The sequence below is a fragment of the Antennarius striatus genome, chromosome 19 (assembly GCF_040054535.1).
Source record: "Antennarius striatus isolate MH-2024 chromosome 19, ASM4005453v1, whole genome shotgun sequence".
NCBI lineage: Eukaryota > Metazoa > Chordata > Actinopteri > Lophiiformes > Antennariidae > Antennarius > Antennarius striatus.
In genome coordinates, this window is record NC_090794.1 from 4,743,300 (window position 1) to 4,762,505 (window position 19,206).

General features: G+C 39.3%; 1 protein-coding gene across 1 annotated transcript in view; it reads right to left on the reverse strand.

Annotated features, from left to right (window-relative positions):
- The window catches only part of man1a1 (mannosidase, alpha, class 1A, member 1), a 78,318-nt gene that overhangs the window by 24,286 nt on the left and 34,826 nt on the right, over positions 1–19,206 (reverse strand). Inside the window, exon 4 of the mRNA XM_068342970.1 lies at positions 18,953–19,033. Coding sequence (XP_068199071.1) covers positions 18,953–19,033 — 81 coding nt within the window. The remainder of the gene's footprint in view (positions 1–18,952; positions 19,034–19,206) is intronic.

The window sequence follows — 19,206 nt, forward strand, 5'->3', positions numbered from 1 at the left end:
ATTTGTGTGTGTGTGTGTGTGTGTGTGTGTGTGTGTGTGTGTGTGTGTGTGTGTGTGTGTGTGTGTGTGTGAGGACTGTGCTGAGACTGTGCTGCTGAAACAAAGTGTCAGATACCAGTGATTAATGTCTTTGGAAAAGACCAGCAGCACATTTGGGGAAGAATAAAAACACTAAGGGGCGCAAAGAGGAATAAATTCAACACCCCACGTCCAAAGCCATCAAGCAAACTGCCAACAAAGTTCAATAAGACACACAAAAAGTGGTTGGAGAAAACTGATCATTGATTTTTTCATTAAATATTATTCAGTTTGATTAATTATGATTTATGTATTATAAGACAACAAAAAGACGTGAAGCCATGGTTATATTTTTCATCCTTTTATGGTTAAAAATCAGGATGCAGTATTTTGATCTTTGGCTTAACTAATAAAGTAAAAAAACAATTATTTGCAGTTGATTTTAAAATATCAGTTAACTGGAATGTCTCTACAACTTGTGATTTCTTGTGTCAGAACTGTGACATACAGATGCAGGAAAACGGGTTTATATAAGATGTGATGACTCAAAAAAGAAAGACATAGCAGGAAAGATCAAAGCTCCTGGAGAGAAGCAGAAAAGAGAAGAGGGAGAAGGAGAAAGAGGATTTGCTCTACTTTATTTCCTCCGTTTTTGTGCAACACAAGGTCGTTTAATCTGCAGGCTGAGAATAAAGTGAGTGATTCAGGTTGAATAGGACAGAAAGTAGGAAAAAACACAGAGGCTTCAGCTAGATGCACGTAAACTTGTACCACCAGGGATTTGGCTTGTAGGAGGCTTTGTGTCGAGTGTGTGCAATTAACGTGTTTGTTTTCAGGCAGTTGTGTATTTGCATGCTATTTTAAGTACGTTTTAAAAATGATTTAAGGATTAGAGTTTATAGGCTTCAATATATCACTAGAGCTGAGGAATTAAGTCACACTTATCCATTACAAAGTATCAGACTCCACAGCATTAAACAGCTGTCGCAGTAATAGCCTCAACACACAAGATGTGATAATTAAATCTATAAGTTTGTTTTCATTAGTTGTTTTCACCTCAAAGCGCGTGTAAAACCTCCGGCTGGAGTCAAGCTACAGTATGTTCTCTGGAGAGGAATGCTTGGGATATTTTTGGGATATTTATTTCAGGAATTCAATAATGAAGAAACTATGTTGTCCTCACTGCATGTTAACAATGTGAATATACTTGATAAAGGCTGCTTTTACAAATAACAAGACTTATTTTGAAGGTTTGCATCTTAGTCATGCAACATCTACAACTTAAGACTTGCAGCTTCTGCTTTTCAACCACCGTGTTTGGGAAAGTGTATTTGCCTAAACAGTCAAATTACATTGCTTAAAGCTTATATTACAGGATGCACATAAAGAAATTTGGCACCATGGACATCATCCATTAATGCGAAACTTCCCTTGTTTAACAAAGGCGATGCTTCATGCCACATCTTTCTTTTGGCAGCTCCTTTCACTAAAGCTTAGTGTCTACAAGGAGTGAGGAAAATGTGTCTCAGTACAGGCCTATCAGATCAGCTGATTCCTGCTTATAAAGTTTTAATATCCTTAACTTAGTTTTAAATGATGCAGGAATGTGGTTTAGTGCGGTGTTAAAAGGTCTATACTAGGATTTTAACATTTAAAGCATGTAGGAGAGTTTAATAAGCAGTTCGTGTTCACCCAATCAGGTTTCAAGCTCTCTCTCCATGTGTGTGTGTGTGTGTATGTGTGTGTGTGTGTGTGTCCACAGAGAGTCACCTGGACAGCTCTCTAACTAAGACGAATCACCCCGAGGGCCTTCAGGGATATGGGGCCAGGATAACAACCACAACAAGGGGCACAGAGGGAGCCACACATACCGGCACCTCTGCCTGACTCCTGCTCCCGCTGCTCCACCTGGACCGAAACACACTGGCCTCTTTTCCTCTCTCTCCTTCATTAACTCCTCCGTCATCTTTCTTTCTTATTTATTGACAACCATTTCCATTCCAGTTGTCCTCCTAAATCTCTTTTACCCTCATTCTCTCTGACTCTCACTTTAATTCTTTGAGGAACACACAAAACAAAAGTCAAAAGGAGACACATCATTGTATTTGTTAATATAGACTCTTACCTGCCTCTTAAAACCTCCCCTTCAGTTTTAAGGTATCATAAAACATGTAGTGTCCTTTATATGGAGTGGAGTTATTGCTATTGTTGCTTCATAACCTTACTTATGATGTCAACCACCTCCTTTTTGCATGCAAGATAAAATATGGAAAAGTATGTAAGGGCATTACAGCAAATCTAACACTGCCCAGAAATGTGACTTTAAATTCATGAATTATGCATTCATGCAGGCGAAAGAATGAAGAGTGCAGAGAAAGGGCTCTATAATTTCTGAGATGCAGTGTCGCTAGAAGTGGACACTCAATGGGGTATTGATTACCCCTCCCTGCACCCACTTTAAAGTGGTTTTAAGTACTCGTGCCCATCTCTGCACCCATGGGATCTTATAATATGATGAGGTCGGTCATGTTGTTGAGAAGAAGGTGGCAAAAAAAAAAGAAAAGAAAGTCACTTGGCCAATATTTTTCCTGCCAGTTCACAACGAATATGTTAGAAACCCATCCTGTTGGAAGCCTTCACTCCCAACAGTCCGTCTTTTCTGTGTCACTGTCGTCATAAAAAAGGAGATACTGTATTCCAAAACGTTCCTCCACGGAATACTTATTGCGGTCCAAAATAATCATTTTCACTTTCTCACCTAGCAGACAGAGCTACAGCTGAAGTTGTTTGAATGTAAATGAGACGGGTGAAAGGGGCAGACTAATTCCTGAGTGAATTTGGTGTCAGCTGTGATAAAATTTAAACGGTAATTGTTTCAAACCAAAAGAAAAAAAAAGGAACACAAGATGTACAGTATGTGCACAATATCTCAAAATAGAGCACGGCACACAGAGTCATTAAGATGATAATCGATAAACTAATATGCTGAATCATTTCTGGATAACTGATTAGGTGATCTATCACAGACACACGTCTGTTGTTACACTTGGGCTTGTTCTGCAGCGAATGCAGTCACTGCAGGATGACGTTTGGGAACCTCCTTAAAGTGAACTTGGACCAAAAGAAACATGGAGGACCTAGGGGAGCAGAAGTGGGACCGGTGTCCCCTTCAGACATGTTTCAAAGCCCCTACACCTTCATCTCAGCTCCAAAGCAGCCACTATGGGATGAATAATTAAATTGTGCTCATACTACCAGGCTTTTATGTCACTCTTGTACGTCTCTTGCTTTCAGTTTCTCAGAATTTTGTTTTTCTGATTACTAATGTGTTTAGTGAACCACAAAACATCCCCAAAAAATTAAAGATGGAGGCACCCAGCTTTTGTGGTCTTCCATAAATTGCATCAGCTCCGCTCTCATCCTTTTCAAAGATTAACAAAAAAACATTGCTTATTATCCCAATACATTAAACTATTATTGGAAACTAGAGCTTGTGACAGTCCTCAGTTTACATCCACAGCAAGAAAGTATTTGGTCCACAGACCAGAATCAAATATCTTTTCTCAGCGAGTCTTTCAAACAGCATCCACGTTGCTTCATTCTTATTAATCTGGTTATAATTCATGAGTCGACTTTCTCATCACACAGACTGAGTATTTAATATGTTACAGCTGAAATAGAACCAAATTTTTTAAAGTTAATATAATCAACTCGGCTTTCTTTCTCCCGCAAGGCAGGAAAAACAAAAAAAGCCAAGATAATATCAAGCTGTCACAAAAGGAATGTCAGAGGTCGCAGCTCAGAGCCTTTATGGAGTTTGACAGACATCGGACACGAGGGGCACATGTTTTATCAACAAGAAAACATCCACATTTTAGTCTTCATCTCAGTATTAGCAATCCTAGAACACACACACATGCACACACATACACACACATACACACATGCAATGTGAATCAACTCCCGATAACGTTTCCTCCTTCCTGTCAGTGTGCAGTTGGTGCTGACTCTGCAAACTTTTGACAGTAAGCTCTTTTGACTGCTCCGCTATGGAAATGGAAGAAAACCACGGAAAGCAAATTTACATAGAAAATTGCTTCTCAGTGGGAACGTTACAGGGGAGGAGCGGGACGTTCAGATGGGCTCGGGGATAAAAACTGCAATGTGAGCAACAAGCAGCAGTTTGAATTTAATGCGCTGTTACATTATGAGTCAGTTTTGTCAGAATGCACATCAATACGAGCGATAAAGCTTATTATATCAACTGCAAAACTGCACACAGTCACAGAATCAAGACGATTTGGGCGATTTGTGAACAATAACAAAAAGCCAGAGGACCTTGTGAGATCTGTGACAGGAATAGTTTTATTACTGATATATATAGTCTACAATTTATGCCTACTCTGGGAGGAGAAGAGAAATCTGTCCAACCTGTCATATCCACATCATCTCGATCCATGTCAGATAGATTGCAGTTCATGTCTGACAATTTCTTCTCAAATTAGGGCCATAATTTAAGAATAATTTCCACTGTGTATTAATTAGATGACTATTTCCAAGATGAACAACTTGTTTGGTCTATAATTATCTTACAAACAGTGATTATAATAATTTAATGTCACGACGGTAATAATATTCAGTTTGCTGTCACAGAGAAAGAATTTAAAAAAAAAAACGACAAGAGGATTCCCATTAGTTTTTTTAAAATAACTTTTAGGACTTTTTGACAACAACGCTTCTGCGATCTGCCCACTGATCACAGTGACTTCTTTTGTTATAACATGATAATTGATAAACTGCCTCCTTTTGGGGTGGAATTTGTATGTTGGATAAAACATTTGTCCCGTAGAATGAACATGATTTTGACATCAAATGGAGGCACTGGAGTGTTTTTCTCTCACTGCCATGACTCCGTAGAAGAGAAACCTTGATGTTGATAGGATCATAGTCACAGCTAGTGTTGTGATCAATCAGTAGCTGAATGCGAATGAGAGAATGATGATGAAAATACTTTCTAAAAAAAGGGTGTACTGTATATAGAAATAAGGGAGAGTGTATGGTGGAAAGAGAGCAAAACGTAAATTGCCATTCAAGCATCCTGGCCTGTTGTCCAACATGAATCCATCAAGGCTTTCATGTGTAGGAAGATGTCAAATATTCACCTTAACAAGTTCAATGACTGTAAAGAGTGTGACGTGACCCACCCATGAAACCGGTGCCAGAGCTGAGTCAGCAGCAGCATCTCATCCTCCTGTGCCATACCTGGGATGTTAAACTGACTGGAAGCAGTGACTAAAAGATGGATGTGTTTACGCCATTTCTGCCCTTTGAAAATGCAATAATGTGACTATCTTCTATTCAATGTTGGTATTATAGCTCATAGTGTCAAGTGTGATTCTACCAAAATGAGTTGAAGGCTATAGGACTAAAGATATGGACTCTTCTTTGCTAAAAAGACTCCATTCCCGAGTGAAGTTTGTCTTCTTTGTGGTGAAAACTAAATATTTTCACACAAAAACTAGCAGGCTTATAATGGAATACATTACAAGTGACAGCCTGAGTCTACAGAGAATGCTTTTTTGCTTAGAGGATTGTTAAATTTAGACAAAACAAGGCAAAATCAATACGGCGTAAGAACCAGTCTTCCTTCAGGCTGTTTGGAAAAGAGAAAAACTCTGAGGAATTTACTGACTACTACTAAACTGAATGCAACCAAAAGGATATGGTCCCTGGTGTAATAGCTGAAAAAGCTGTTGTTGTTTACAGTCACAAAACTTTATTTGTACCTCATTTCAGCGTCGACATGCAAGTCAAAGTTACAGCACTGTTTCAAACTAAAAATAAATGCGTAAAACATGGAGGAAAAAAAATCTTCAAACAAGATTTTAGTGTAAAAATGACAACATGCTACTAATCATGAATGACTGATGAAAAACTAAATGATTCCTTCACAGCATAGTTTTTTCTGATGACTTTACAGTGCATACAGTTTATAATAAGTGAGTGGATGAACTGAAGAAAGTTGACTGAACGCGAGCAGAGCCGAGGATAAAGTTTGCAGTAAATTGTCAATTTAGCAGTAAATGCACAAAAATACGATACCAGAATATCCTTAACAAAATCTACCGACCAAACAAACCAGCAGTCTTATTGTGGAATATGATTTCTTAATGACAGATTGAGCCAACGGAGGACAGCGGTAAATTGTCGGATTGGCAGTAAATGTGCCGTATAGGTTACAGGGTTCCAGTTAATAGGAGCTTACAGCTACTCAATACGTAGAAAAAGCCTTTACTCTTGTTTTCTCACCAGATGGGAAAGTGAACGGGGTTATCCGAAAAGCGAGAATCAAATTTGTCCCAAGAAGAAAGCAGATATCCCTTGTGTGCTTCCTGACTGCTGTCTGAAGGCTGAGCACAAAAAAAAAAAGGGGGGGGGGATGTCAGGCGAGCTCATTAATTTTCGATCTGAGCGAAAGAGATGGACTGATCGACACTACAGTATATTCCATATTGCAGAACCCTGTCGGTGCTTCGGTGTGTGTTCAAACAATCTTCCATGATGCGACCTTCATACAAGTACAAAACTACTATACCCAGATCCTTCTGGGCTAATGCCGTGGATCCTGTTTTATTAGTCTGTGGTATGTGCAAATAGATTTGTAGTATTTGCCATGGATGGAATTGAAGATGCTCCAAAGCATTCTTCACATGTTAAGATGGAGTCAAACACAACACCAACACTGTGGACCTCAGAATAGACAGAGAAGCTATCAATGGATCGTATGCATGAGTTTTGTTATTGACTTTTTGGCATGCTGGATGAAATAGAGTTTTAATGTCAGCAGACAGTTGATGAATGGTTGTCTTTTTTACAATTATCCTGTACAAAACAAAATAAAGCTGCTGGGATGAGCTGACGTCAGACCGATGAGAACAAAGATCTTTTACGTGGTGTTAGACAAAGCTACCTGTCAAATTGACAACTTTCAGATCTCCGCACAGCCAGACAACACGCACACACTCATTTCTACTTGATCAAAACCAGGTTAGACATGATGAAAAGAAAGGCTTGCCGTGTTAGCCCTTAAAAGAACCGGTCTGACATCAAAAAGGCAACAGAGGAGTGACGATAACACATGTGCACAAAAACACACATGAGGCCCGGTAACAAAGAGATAACTGATGTAATTGGACTGAAACTCCTGTAGAGCAATGTGTTTGCCTGCTGAGGAGTGAGGAAGTACATAACCACCGCTGGGTATTAACGCTAAACAGAGAGCCGCCAGATATGGAGCACTTTTATACTTTAAAACAAAACAAACAAAAAAGAAACAGATTGCTTTTGTTGTTCAGGCCAGATGTCCTTTGGACACAGACAGGTTGGATTTAAGGCTGACCAGAGGAGCAATTATTACCGTGTCCTGTTCCACATAGTTTATCCATCACTAGTCTTTAAAGTAGCTCCGAATGATCAAATACGCTTCATTCATTCCAACACCCATTATTGGTAATCAAGGACACAGATAATTACACAGATTTGTGGAAACTGTGTGGTAACCAAATGAAAAATGATTTCCCAACATGCCCAATGAGCTATTAGGAATTAGCAATGTACTACCCATGAGTTTAAGTGTACTTAAAACTACATATACAATTATAATTCTCTTGTACTTTCTACTTCCACTCCATTGCTACACTTAGAAATACACATTACTGCAACGACATAAATTGCTAACTACTACTGGCCACTGACAGAAGCAACTAAAACCAAAGAAGCAGTGATTCTGATAATCAGATGGATCTGCCATAAGTCGAGTAAAAACATGTCGGTGTTGCAGATGCAGTGAAAGAATATACAGTTGCAGATGCAGTGAAAGAATATACAGTATGTCCCTACCGCAGGTATTTTATACAGTTGACAAGGTACGAAAGAACATGAAGTCTACTCTTACAATCTGGGATGCTATGCTACGCTAACTGTGAGATAGAATTTGAGGCGCAGCCTAATGGATTAGCCGGTAGGTCCTCAGCCTTGCCCAAGGAAAGTGTCAGCCTTTTCATGTCACTGAGCAGAACAAAGGCCCCTTACGCTCTAATGGCACTTTCATAAAAAGCTTGGTGGAGCTGTAATTAGGTAGGAACAACAGACTACACTGGGAAATGCTTGAAATGCTTGGTATTTCACAGGCTGTGCTTGGAAATGTTGAAACAGCTTGGGTCGATTGCTTTTTAATCAGAGATCTACCGCAACTACGTCAAAATGAATGCAAAAGCCTTGAGGCACACCTACAATATTTGGTTGCGATATAAGCGGGTCCGTGCCCCAGCAGAACTAAAAGAGTTGGTTCTTCAGGCGTCAATGCATGACACACACACACAAAAAATGTTCAAGTACAGCTGAAGTTCTAAATTTCAGGGTTTTCCTTTAACCAGTGATGTACCGATGATTAATGATCGATACACGCTGCAAGTCATCAGGGTGACCTCTAATCAGAGCAGGACACAACTTTGAAATGAGTCTGGATAGAGTATAAATCACTAGTCGTAATGATTGAGTACTTGGATATTCTGCTATATTGAAAGCAAGGTCATAAATGGCATTTTTTAAAAATCTAATTCAATTTTAGGAAAACAAAACAGCATCTCTGTACAATCTGAGTATCAAGGCTTTAAATCAATCCTAACACAAAAACAATGCTTTCATGAATTATATCACAAACACAACTTTTCATTAAAGGCGTGTGGTTCAAGATTGACAGACAAAACATGATTTCGGGAAACTAAGCTCATCTAAATTTTCTCATTCGCCCAAAAAAACTACAATGTGTAAAGGTAGCAATTGTCTCCACGTACAAATACTGCAACAGAGAGAAAGCAAGAAACAAAAGATGACACGATGATGAAAGACAAGCACACAGGTTAGCAATATGAGTGGAGAGCGAGATGAACAATAAGCATTTCAGAGTCAACCACTAAGCTGTGATTAAACAGCAACACACTCGATAATACTCAGATGGTAGCGCCTCTTGTTCTGTTTCCTCCGTCACTCAAAGGTGTGTGTGTGTGTGTGTGTGTGTGTGTGTGTAGGAGAGGGGGTATATTAACAAGGCAAATAGCTTCTATGCCTTATCGCTCTCGTAGGGAGAAGATAAGGTCCGATGAGAGTGGTTCTGGGAGCAGCCCAGCTCACCTCAAGCCGGATGACAGGGATAAGAAACAAGGCTCAGCACATGAACTCCAGAGGCTTCTTGGTGTTTCTGACAATAATCTCCTCAGATCTGTCAGCCGCTAACCTCAGGGACATGGGCATGTCAGTGACTTATATATATGGACGCTAGAGTCAGTCCAAGCAATGGGGGCTACTCCTCTGTTGAACAGCGGCTGGTGCTTCAATCCTCTGATGTCATGTTTTTGAGGCCCTACTGAGCTTTGACCCTAAAGCGACTGAGGTAGCCGTCTAACTTGGATGCTACAATGCCTCAGAGGAGCTCACATGTGTGGAGGGAAAGTGTGAAGGTGTGGTTCCCCTGTGGGGACCCTTCACAATCAGGTTTGTCCTGACTCTTTGTCCAGCTGCTCAGTTGTCAGTCGCTCAGTCATGAGCGACTGGTCTGTTATTTTCTCCAAATGATAAAGGATCCCAATTTCATAAAAATGACTACCTGTGTACTGTCTGTGTTCCTTCCAAGTAATGGAACCTCACGCTTTCATGAAACACATTTTCATAAACTTCATGACATACCTTGAAATCTCAGCTATCTGCTGCCCGCTGAGTTATGGCAACAGACTTTCTGAAAATCAGGTTATATTCATACTTTGATTCATCCAATCCACATTTATTCCACATTCAAACTATTTGATCTCCAACTGTGACCAGCCGAGCTGAACATAAAAGGTTTCTGAAACAATAAAGTTACTGGTTGGGATTAATATGCATTAAACCACAAAGCATCTACTAGTCTGGGGTTGCACTAGGAGGTAGTATGACTAAGCCACTGTGGCTCACCACCCCCTCCAATGGTATGCCATATTTTATTTTATTTTTTAAATTCGATAATATGATTTTTCATTTCAATTTAAAAAGGCATATGAAATAGCGAGGTGAATACACATTTACATGCATTGCTGGTTATTCTTGCCGGTCATAGAGATCAAAAGTCAAAGACTACAAAAAAAAGTATTGATAATATCTTTCATTTACCTTCTGATCGGTCTGTCATCACTCCTATCCCCTCTCAGAATTCTCCATTTGTTGTTCAATTAGAATTTTAACACAAAAATCTACTATAAAACTCTATTCTCATTTTCTTTCAATCGATCGTCCTCGCCTTGTCATACACCAATTCGCGGTTTTAGCTCGTAAAAATAGAATCCTTTTTTTTTTTCATCGGACGAGAGGAGAGGCGGTCATGATCCGAGTGCATATTTGATGATTGGGGGCGTTCGGGTCACTTTGGCTATTTCCATCGGTATGTGCGCTTCCTAGCAACAGAAAAAGTTTGTTTTCTTATGTTATCACTCGGGGATTTTTGCGAGTTCAAAAAAGTTTTAAGCTTTTGCCTTATTTTTGCTAAACATAAGAACGCCACTGTGGCTACACAGGCTAAAAACCTAGCGCAAGCCCACCTAGTGCTGCTTCTCACAATGAAGCGATGGAAACTAAAAGAGAACTTAAAGAAGGGAGCGGAAGAGGAAGCAAAAAATCCCTTATATCCCTGCCTGAAATGAAATACCAGTACCATTTGTTTAGCTTCACAAATTTAAACCTTGAATTGTTGAATCTATGACTGTATACCAGTGACAGAGAAACAAAATCAGGAAATTGACCTTCTCAAGTCACGGAAGGAGATTTAATCATTACACCATCAACTCTGATAGAGATGAAAGAGTAATGCCATTTTACTTCTTGCTTCTGTTCTGATTGAACACACACACACACACACACACACACACACACACACACACACACACACACACACACACACACACACACACACACACACACACACACACACACACACACACACACACACACAGATAAAGGCTTTGCTTATCCGCAGGACAGAGGAACAACTCGGCCAACATGTGACCCTGTTGACCAAACCAATTTTCCCCTTGTCAGGAAGTTTAATGCTTTTTGTTTGTGTGTGTGTAAACATGCATGTGTGTTGTGTTGCGTGTGGTAGAGTGGACTACACAGTGTATAATGACAACATTGCACTGAATGAACACTGCAATGGATAGGCCCGAAGAGAAAACAATCCAGGGTCCACAGGTGGTAAACCCAGGATGAAAGGTGTGTGTGTGTTTGCATGCACAACATAGACTCCTACCGCCTTTTGTGTGTGTGTGTGTGTGTGTGTGTGTGTGTGTGTGTGGCAGGGTGAACCCACAACACAAACTGCTGTGTGGACCCTATATAACATTCTGGAACAACAGACAAACTCATTTTAATATTATTTTGATGCTATGAGTCATTTAATGTGACACCATTGTTATCTTCATCTTAAACTACAAAACTAATTAAGTAAAATAACTCATTATTCCATAATTTAATCAATAATGGGGACATTTTCAGCAAATATACATAAAACCCTAGGATAAAGAATTTGCCTATCTGAAAATGCTTGGTGTAAAAAAAAAAAAAATTCACTGACACTCAGACACGAGGTAAATTTAAATTTTACTTCAGTCAGAGTTCAGTTTTCTGATTTTATTATTAATACCAGGCACTAGGATGACACCACAGCTCAGTGCAACAGGGACAGACTGCTGTATAAAATAACTTCCTAACTTTCACCAGCTCATTTTTCTTCTTCCACAGTCTATGACTTCAAGAATGACCAGCATACAAAATTGGATTAACCCAGACTTATAAAGTAGCCCCATATGAGCTAAAACAGAACGAATAAATAAAAGTAGATAAACAAACATGAAAAAAACCTGTGACGTATTAAAGCATGTTAACACCCAGTAAACATTTCCTACTCCATTCAGCTCCAGTTTACAGTCTTGTGTATTCAAATCAATTATTTTATTTCTGCATGACCTTTGTAATATCACATGTGTGCTCATGTGAGTGCGGGTGTGTCAGTGTGTGCTTCCTCTTCATCTGCTGATTCACTGAACCACATTCCTTATCTAAAGTGGTTTTGGTCAGTCAGCTTCTAAAGAAAATACGATCTGGTGGCAGCGCCAGACGATCACAACTTCAAACTCCTGCAGTTAATGTTTGCTTGGGTGTGCGTGACTCGTGTCTTCATAAACAGCTCTTTAACTCTACCCCACAAAATCTAACAGCCTTTTTATTATCTCATTTATTTTGGCACACAAAAGGACAGTACCATTGTTATTTGACAGCATACTCCTTGAGTTACATCGTTAAACAGTGAAGGCACCATCATACATATCTGTACAACTATTTATAACCCGATTACCTATTTTAGTAGACAGGCTGTTTTGTATGCCCTTAATTGGATGGAAAAATATGGAAATAAGTTGGCAGGTGGCACTACAACATTAAGTAATTCATAAACGTTGGATCAATCTCAAATCTATCCTCTTCATATCAGTATGAAACAGAATATATTTGGTTTTATAACATCGTTATTTTGAGACGTATGAAATGAGTAGTTCTCACTATTCCCTGGACAGAATATAATGATCCCATTGTGCTGAAGTGGATAAACCAAAACCTCCATCATTGGTGAATTGTGAGGAATTTGACACGACAATCACCTGAGCTCAAATGTGCCAAAAAATGTTAAAAATAGGCCAGTGGCGAGACCAAATGATTGGCATGTGTGGCATTCTCTTGAATTTGTGCGCACACTAATGAAGTTAATGGTTGGTAAAAATAGATAAATATTCCATTATGAACAAACCGGTCTCATATTTGAACTCTGGGTAGTTACATCACAGGCTGTTCAACCAATTAGAAACAACAATAGAGTAGATAAGAATGAAGTCAGGAAGTATCATACTGGTCAGACTATTTTCCTCTTCTCCATCCTCAATCCTCCCTCCATCTATTGCCCGGCTATCTCTCCCCAGAACAGATTAGACCGGTCTAAAAAGAGATTAAGACAGATATCCAGGAAACTCATTCAGTGAGGTTGGTAAATAAACTTTACTTATCGTGTATGTGTGAGTAAGTGTGTGTGTGTGTGTGGATATGTAAGGCACTTTACTTGGGCACAGCAGGAGAATAGCAGCGATGGGCAAAAGGAGGGGAACTGGAAAGGGGCTGGTTGTTTTTCTCTTTCCATCCCAGAGCCAATTTTCTTTCTGAGTGAATGAGGATTTCCCGAAGATAGAACTGTCTGCCGGCTCCACCCAACACGCTGCGACACAGAGTGTGTTTAAGGCTCAGCTGTCCGCGGTCACTTGTGCAGGTTGTTGTGCTGACCCGCACAGTGAGAGGTCAGAGATGGGATCGCATCGAGGGTGGCTTGGTGTCAATGAATTTGCCCCCCGCCTGGAAGTGTCTGTACTCCAGCCAGGCACTAATGGAAAACGTGAAGTTGGAGTAGTCTAATATGAATGGATGCACTTCCATCTAAAATGTCAAATCATACAGAGAATGAGGCCTGGGTTACACAAGAAGGGATTTGGTCCCTATATGTTCCACCAATTTATTTGGAAATCAATTTGTTTCTAGGCAGAGTGGAGTTCATTAAGACAGAGGGACATATTCTCAGTACAGGCTGTCAGTAGCTATGGGCTAACGCTAGTCAGTTATCCCACTTCCACTTTGGAAGTGTCGGGATTGTGCCAGTGTGAAAGCTTTTATTCATGTAGTCACTGCAGCATGATATGCATTACTTGACTGAAGACACAAGCTCTCAGATGGCTTTTGGTTTTGAAGAAGGAGGAGAAGAAGCAGAAGCATCCTTTATCGATCCCCCTAGGGGGAAATTATTTTTCAGCATCCCATTAAAGGTTTTCATACCTAGGTTTCTAGCCAGAAGCCAACATCAGTCCCAGGTTAAAGAAATCCCATAGCTACCTTACACCTAAATGTATTCATTAGTCATTACCCAGTCACTCGGGGCTCACAGTAAACACTTAGCAACCACACTGTAACACTAGAGCATGGAGTGAAGATCTACGAACAGCAGGACATTAAACATTTAGTTGCTTTGCTTCCAAATCTGACTAACAGTAGTGATCAGGTTAATACTCCCTCGGCATTGGAGAAGGGTTTAATAAGTATTAAGAGTGTTGTTAGCCCAAGGCTAACGAGGGCATTAGCTCTGGGCTAAGCATTATGTGAAGGTTTACTAACTCCACCGGGGAAGTTAGTTGATCAGTTGTTGTTTTTTTTGTTTACTTGTTTGTTTGTTCGGAACTCAAAAGTTTTATCGACAGATGTGTATGAAACGTCATCAGGGATGGGAACAGGTCGTTTGAGAAAAATCTGCATAGCAAAACCCGAAAATTGCCTACCGTTCGAAAAACATCTGTTTTCTTTACAGTTTTGGCAAAGAGTTTTATGAAGATCCAAGTTCAGGGTGTTGGTTTACGCAGGAATGTGACACTCTTTGGAGGGAATAATGGGCGTTGGAAGGTTTCTGGTCGTTGAAATCAGTTTAACATGGAAATAAGTAATAAAACATGAGAGGCTGTTTGTGAAGTTTGATAAAATGAAGCCAATGTTTCATATAATCCCGTGTTTCTGAGCGAGCACTTGTTCAAGTTACCATCCTTTCACGGCAAAACATCAGCAGATTGAGTACATCTACACATCCTGGCTGTTTCTGAACTTCAGTGAAGAATCTGCTGCCTTTTCTGCAAAGCTTGTTTGTCAGAACCTGGCTTGGTTGGCCTGATTTCTCTGCCTTGAACTCAGCATGTCTCTAGTTGTGTTTAATGCCACATTTAGGTCAGACTGATAAAGAAAACACAAAACTGAATGGAAGCAAGCTACTCACAGTCACTGTTAAGACAGAGATATCTGTACGTGCTGGTATTAGGTTTCTGCAGAGCTGCAGCCCACATACAACCAAATGATGGATTAAAAAAAAGATGTTTAACCAGATGACAGGAAATTACGGGATATGCACTAAAGGATGTAGTAAAGAGCTTGAATAAATACAGATACAAGCATCCTGTCACGTCAGTGATAGCGGTATTTGATAGCAGCAATTTTTCCCCTTTAATGACCATGAAATCATTCCTGAGATGGCATGAAAACCTCCAACAACGGCTTTCGTCGTCCACTAACAGTCTGCTAGAGACAGTAATCAGTCATTTTGATTTGATCATGAAGGCTGCACATCAAACTTAAAAATAAATGCTCGCTTGATTGCAGATCGACGTGTGCAGAGAATTCTTATTAAGCTTAATGGGGATGATCAATTAGCAGAGAGAAATGTCAGAATGTTGAATCTATGCCATCCTGAGTCAGGCTTCTACCACCTGATCCATCACTAACAGTAAAACAAAACGAATAAAGGCTTGGCAACTATGAAAGTGAAAACAGCATTTCCAATTAGTAAAAGTTTGGAATAATCCTGACATTTATTTGAAGTCGAATCTCCATTTTATTTCCAAAAACTTTTTTATTTTTATTGTCTGTACCTCAAGGAGTTTCCATCAGAATCAAAAGAATACTTTTCCAGTGACAAGATATTCGTTTTAATCTGGATTGTCAAAAGGGATGAGAAAGGTAACTGGGACACTTATCCCCATCATCGCCAGATTACTCCGTCAAACAAAACTAAAATGAGATTTGGATTACTATTCGTCACAATCAGGCATTGTCATGTTTGGTCACTGCTATAATATTCATGAACAAGGATTTATTGATTATTGTAAACTTTAATTTGGTTTTTACGCACTTCAATCACTGTATGAAGAAATTATTAAAGCTTTTCATTGCATTTGTAGGGATTATATAGTATATGAGAGTAAAAAATGATGTCTTATTGTCAATTACAGCAACATATTTCCCCCCAAAAAACCCATCACATTTATCAAGGTGTTAATAATTTCCCACCAACATCATTATTTCCTTTCTGTGATTTAATCGGTATATTAAAATAATGACGATGGTTTCTTGTGAAGTTTTTAATTAATCGGAAAAAAAATATTGTGAATAATAAAGTGTCTACAGTTTCCTCCCCATTTTATTTCTATTTTCATTTCTGTGCGTCCTTTTTTCTCACATCCTAAAATCAATTATCCACCTCCTTTATGTCTTTTAGGTTTCTCCATTTTATCCTGCATTATCTTCCTTCAGGCTCAGCTTCCTTCTCCGTTTCATTTCTCAGCTTGTCTCTAGTTTTTGCTGCTCTTTGTCCTGTCTCTGTCCTTCCCTCCGTGAAGAACGTGGGTTTGATTAGCGAGAGGACTGAAATCCTGCTGTATTTCATCTCTCCATACATTGCTCACTGCTTTTCATTCATCCTTTTCTTCTGTGGTTTATATGCCGGCAAGGGCATTTAAAAGTTTGTGAGTGTGGTGCAATGCAGACAGGATCAACTTTTTCTACTTGTGCTTGTCAACTTTTCAATTAGATCCCTGTTCCAATAAATACAACTAAAACACAGTATTTAGCTCACAACGTATAAGTGCTATTTTAAACTCTGTTCTTCATTTTCTGAGCTAACCTTGTAGACGCCATCAAGCTGACACCAATTAATCTGAGGGTCACTGACGGCTAGCAGGAGCTTTAACAGCGGAAACGCTGTGTGAATGAGGGTTTTTTTTTGTTTAATTTCCTCCAATTATCTGTTTCCAATTAATGAGATTCCTTAAATAAGCCTGCAACACCGATGAATATAGAGGAGGTCTGCTGTGGAGCTCTAATAGCATCTCATCCAACAGATGTCCAAAATAGGAAGTTACACAATGCCTGATCAGTGATCAATTAGTCCTTGAAAATGAGCTGCATGGTGTCTTTTTTTAATCAAAGGGTGTTGCAGCGTGGGTTTTTACAGAGAGATGACACGTTTTCTTTGACATTCCTTCAGCTACCATCCTGTAGCCGTTTAGCTCTACATCAACAGCCTTTCAGAAGCACACCAGAAAGATTTAGCTGCCCTCCAGTACCAGCCATTCGTCACTCCTTTACCTCCTCTGTCCTTTGGGAGTCCCTGACCTGCAGCAGATGGAGGGGGGGACCCTCCACAGTGATGAAATATGGCTATCTTGAAATGTCTCATAAAAACCAATGGAGGTCAGAGTGAAGCTAAGTCAGAGTTGACTTTGTTTGACACTTGTTGATCTGTTTAACACTCAGATGATCCGAAAGCTGCTGGAGTAAAATGTGTCTTGATACAGACCAGAAGAGGAATCTCTGTGTGTTCTTAAAAAAAAATAAATAAAAGTTTTTGCTTTTAGTTGAACTGCAGTTTGTTTTGTGGAATAAATCCTTTTAATAACTATTCCATATTGTAGCTGTTTGGGGTAATAAATGACACCCGTGTGAATGGTTGCTGAGTAAACCAATGTGAAGGTTGATTACATCAATGTGATTAAAAGAAAGAGGCCATAATCATTCAGATTATTTTTCATAAATCAAACAAAAGTCTGAATAACCAATTAGCTTTCAACACATTTTTAGAAGCAACACTGTTCATTATTCTGCAGCTCCATTTTCTTCATGGTTTTTATTTACCTTGTTAAAATGAGCTTCTTTTCTTTGGGTTTTCTAATTTTGTTGGACAATGAATGAAAAAAAGAAATTTGCAGATGAAAGATTTGTAAATAAGAAATCCTGAATATAATCAGAAAATTACTAGTTACTGCTTCTTCTTTTCAGCAGTAGGAGAAGAAGCACTTGATCTGGAAAGTGGTTTTCCTACTGTGGAAAGGATAAAGGACAGTGTGGATGTATAATGTGCAATAAAGCAGAGGATTGCAGCAGAGGTGAAGATCAGTGACTAACAGCAAAATCCCTCATTTGACATTAGTCCAGAAATAGAAATCAACTTGTAAGAGGCTTTGGGTTCTCAAAAATATAACAGATTTTGGTTCTTCTGATAGCTTCTCTGCAGGTGAATCATTATGTTCATTCTTTCACAAGTCCTTATTATTTATAATGAGATCGAGGCATGTATCCAAGAAGAGAGAATTTTGATATAAAGTGAGTTCAGTATAAGATCCCCGCATTAGTTGAGCTGAACATCATCTGACCGCAATGATCTCCTGATTACTCCTTATTCTCTTAGCTTCTTGTCATTGAAAAGATCCGCAGGAAAGGCACCAAGATTAGATTAAAAGCATTGCTCCTTTTTCTATAGCAATCTTTTCTCAATGAGAAGCTCCAAACCCCACTAGAAAACCAGACGTTCCCCTTTTGATTAGAAAATAAAACATTTTTAAAGCATTGTTTTTGCTTCTATATCTGAGACATGTGGCACCCTGACAATTGTATTTGATGCTGTAAACCACTATCAATGGATGATACTTCTTTACGTAAGTCACCACTGTTGCATCTTTAATGTAACTGCAGTATAGCACTAAGGAACAAACAGAATCATACTAATAATTCAGCTAATTTAGCCTTTAGATAGCTGGGTTACACTTCAAACCAAGAAGCCAACCATATTTTTATAAGATCACTTGAAAGATCACTCACCTTGACACTCTATAATGGAATACATTTTTACTTGAAAGCATCTTCCTAAAGCACTTATTCATTCATTCATTCATTTTCGAACCCGCTTAATCCAGCTGACTGTAGCCAGTGCCTATCCTGGCAGTCTCAGGGCGTGAGGCGGGGGACACTCCGGGCACGACGCCAGTGTACCGCGGAGCCACAAAGAAACAAACAATCATTCACACACACACTCACTCCTAATCATTCGCTAAGTTTCCACTGTTCATCACCCGCTCAGTCCGATCCTTTTCATAAACCAACAGATTACAATATCCATCTTTAAAGCATCCCACAGAGGTGGGATGAGGTTCAGTAGGATCCTTACCTCTTTCCCAGACAGGTAGTAGGCAGACAGTAGACCTCCAACAAACCGGATGTTCACCTCGAACACAGACACTTCTGCATTCTACAACAAATAGAAAGAAAAAAAAACATGAGGGTGGTCAATACCTGATCTCTCTACAACAAATAAGATGAAAAAAATGTGTCATCAATGCGTTGATGACATCACGCAACTGTTTCCATGCTAAGTATTTTCTAAACATGGAGCCATTTCTTATTTTGGTTAATCCACATTGA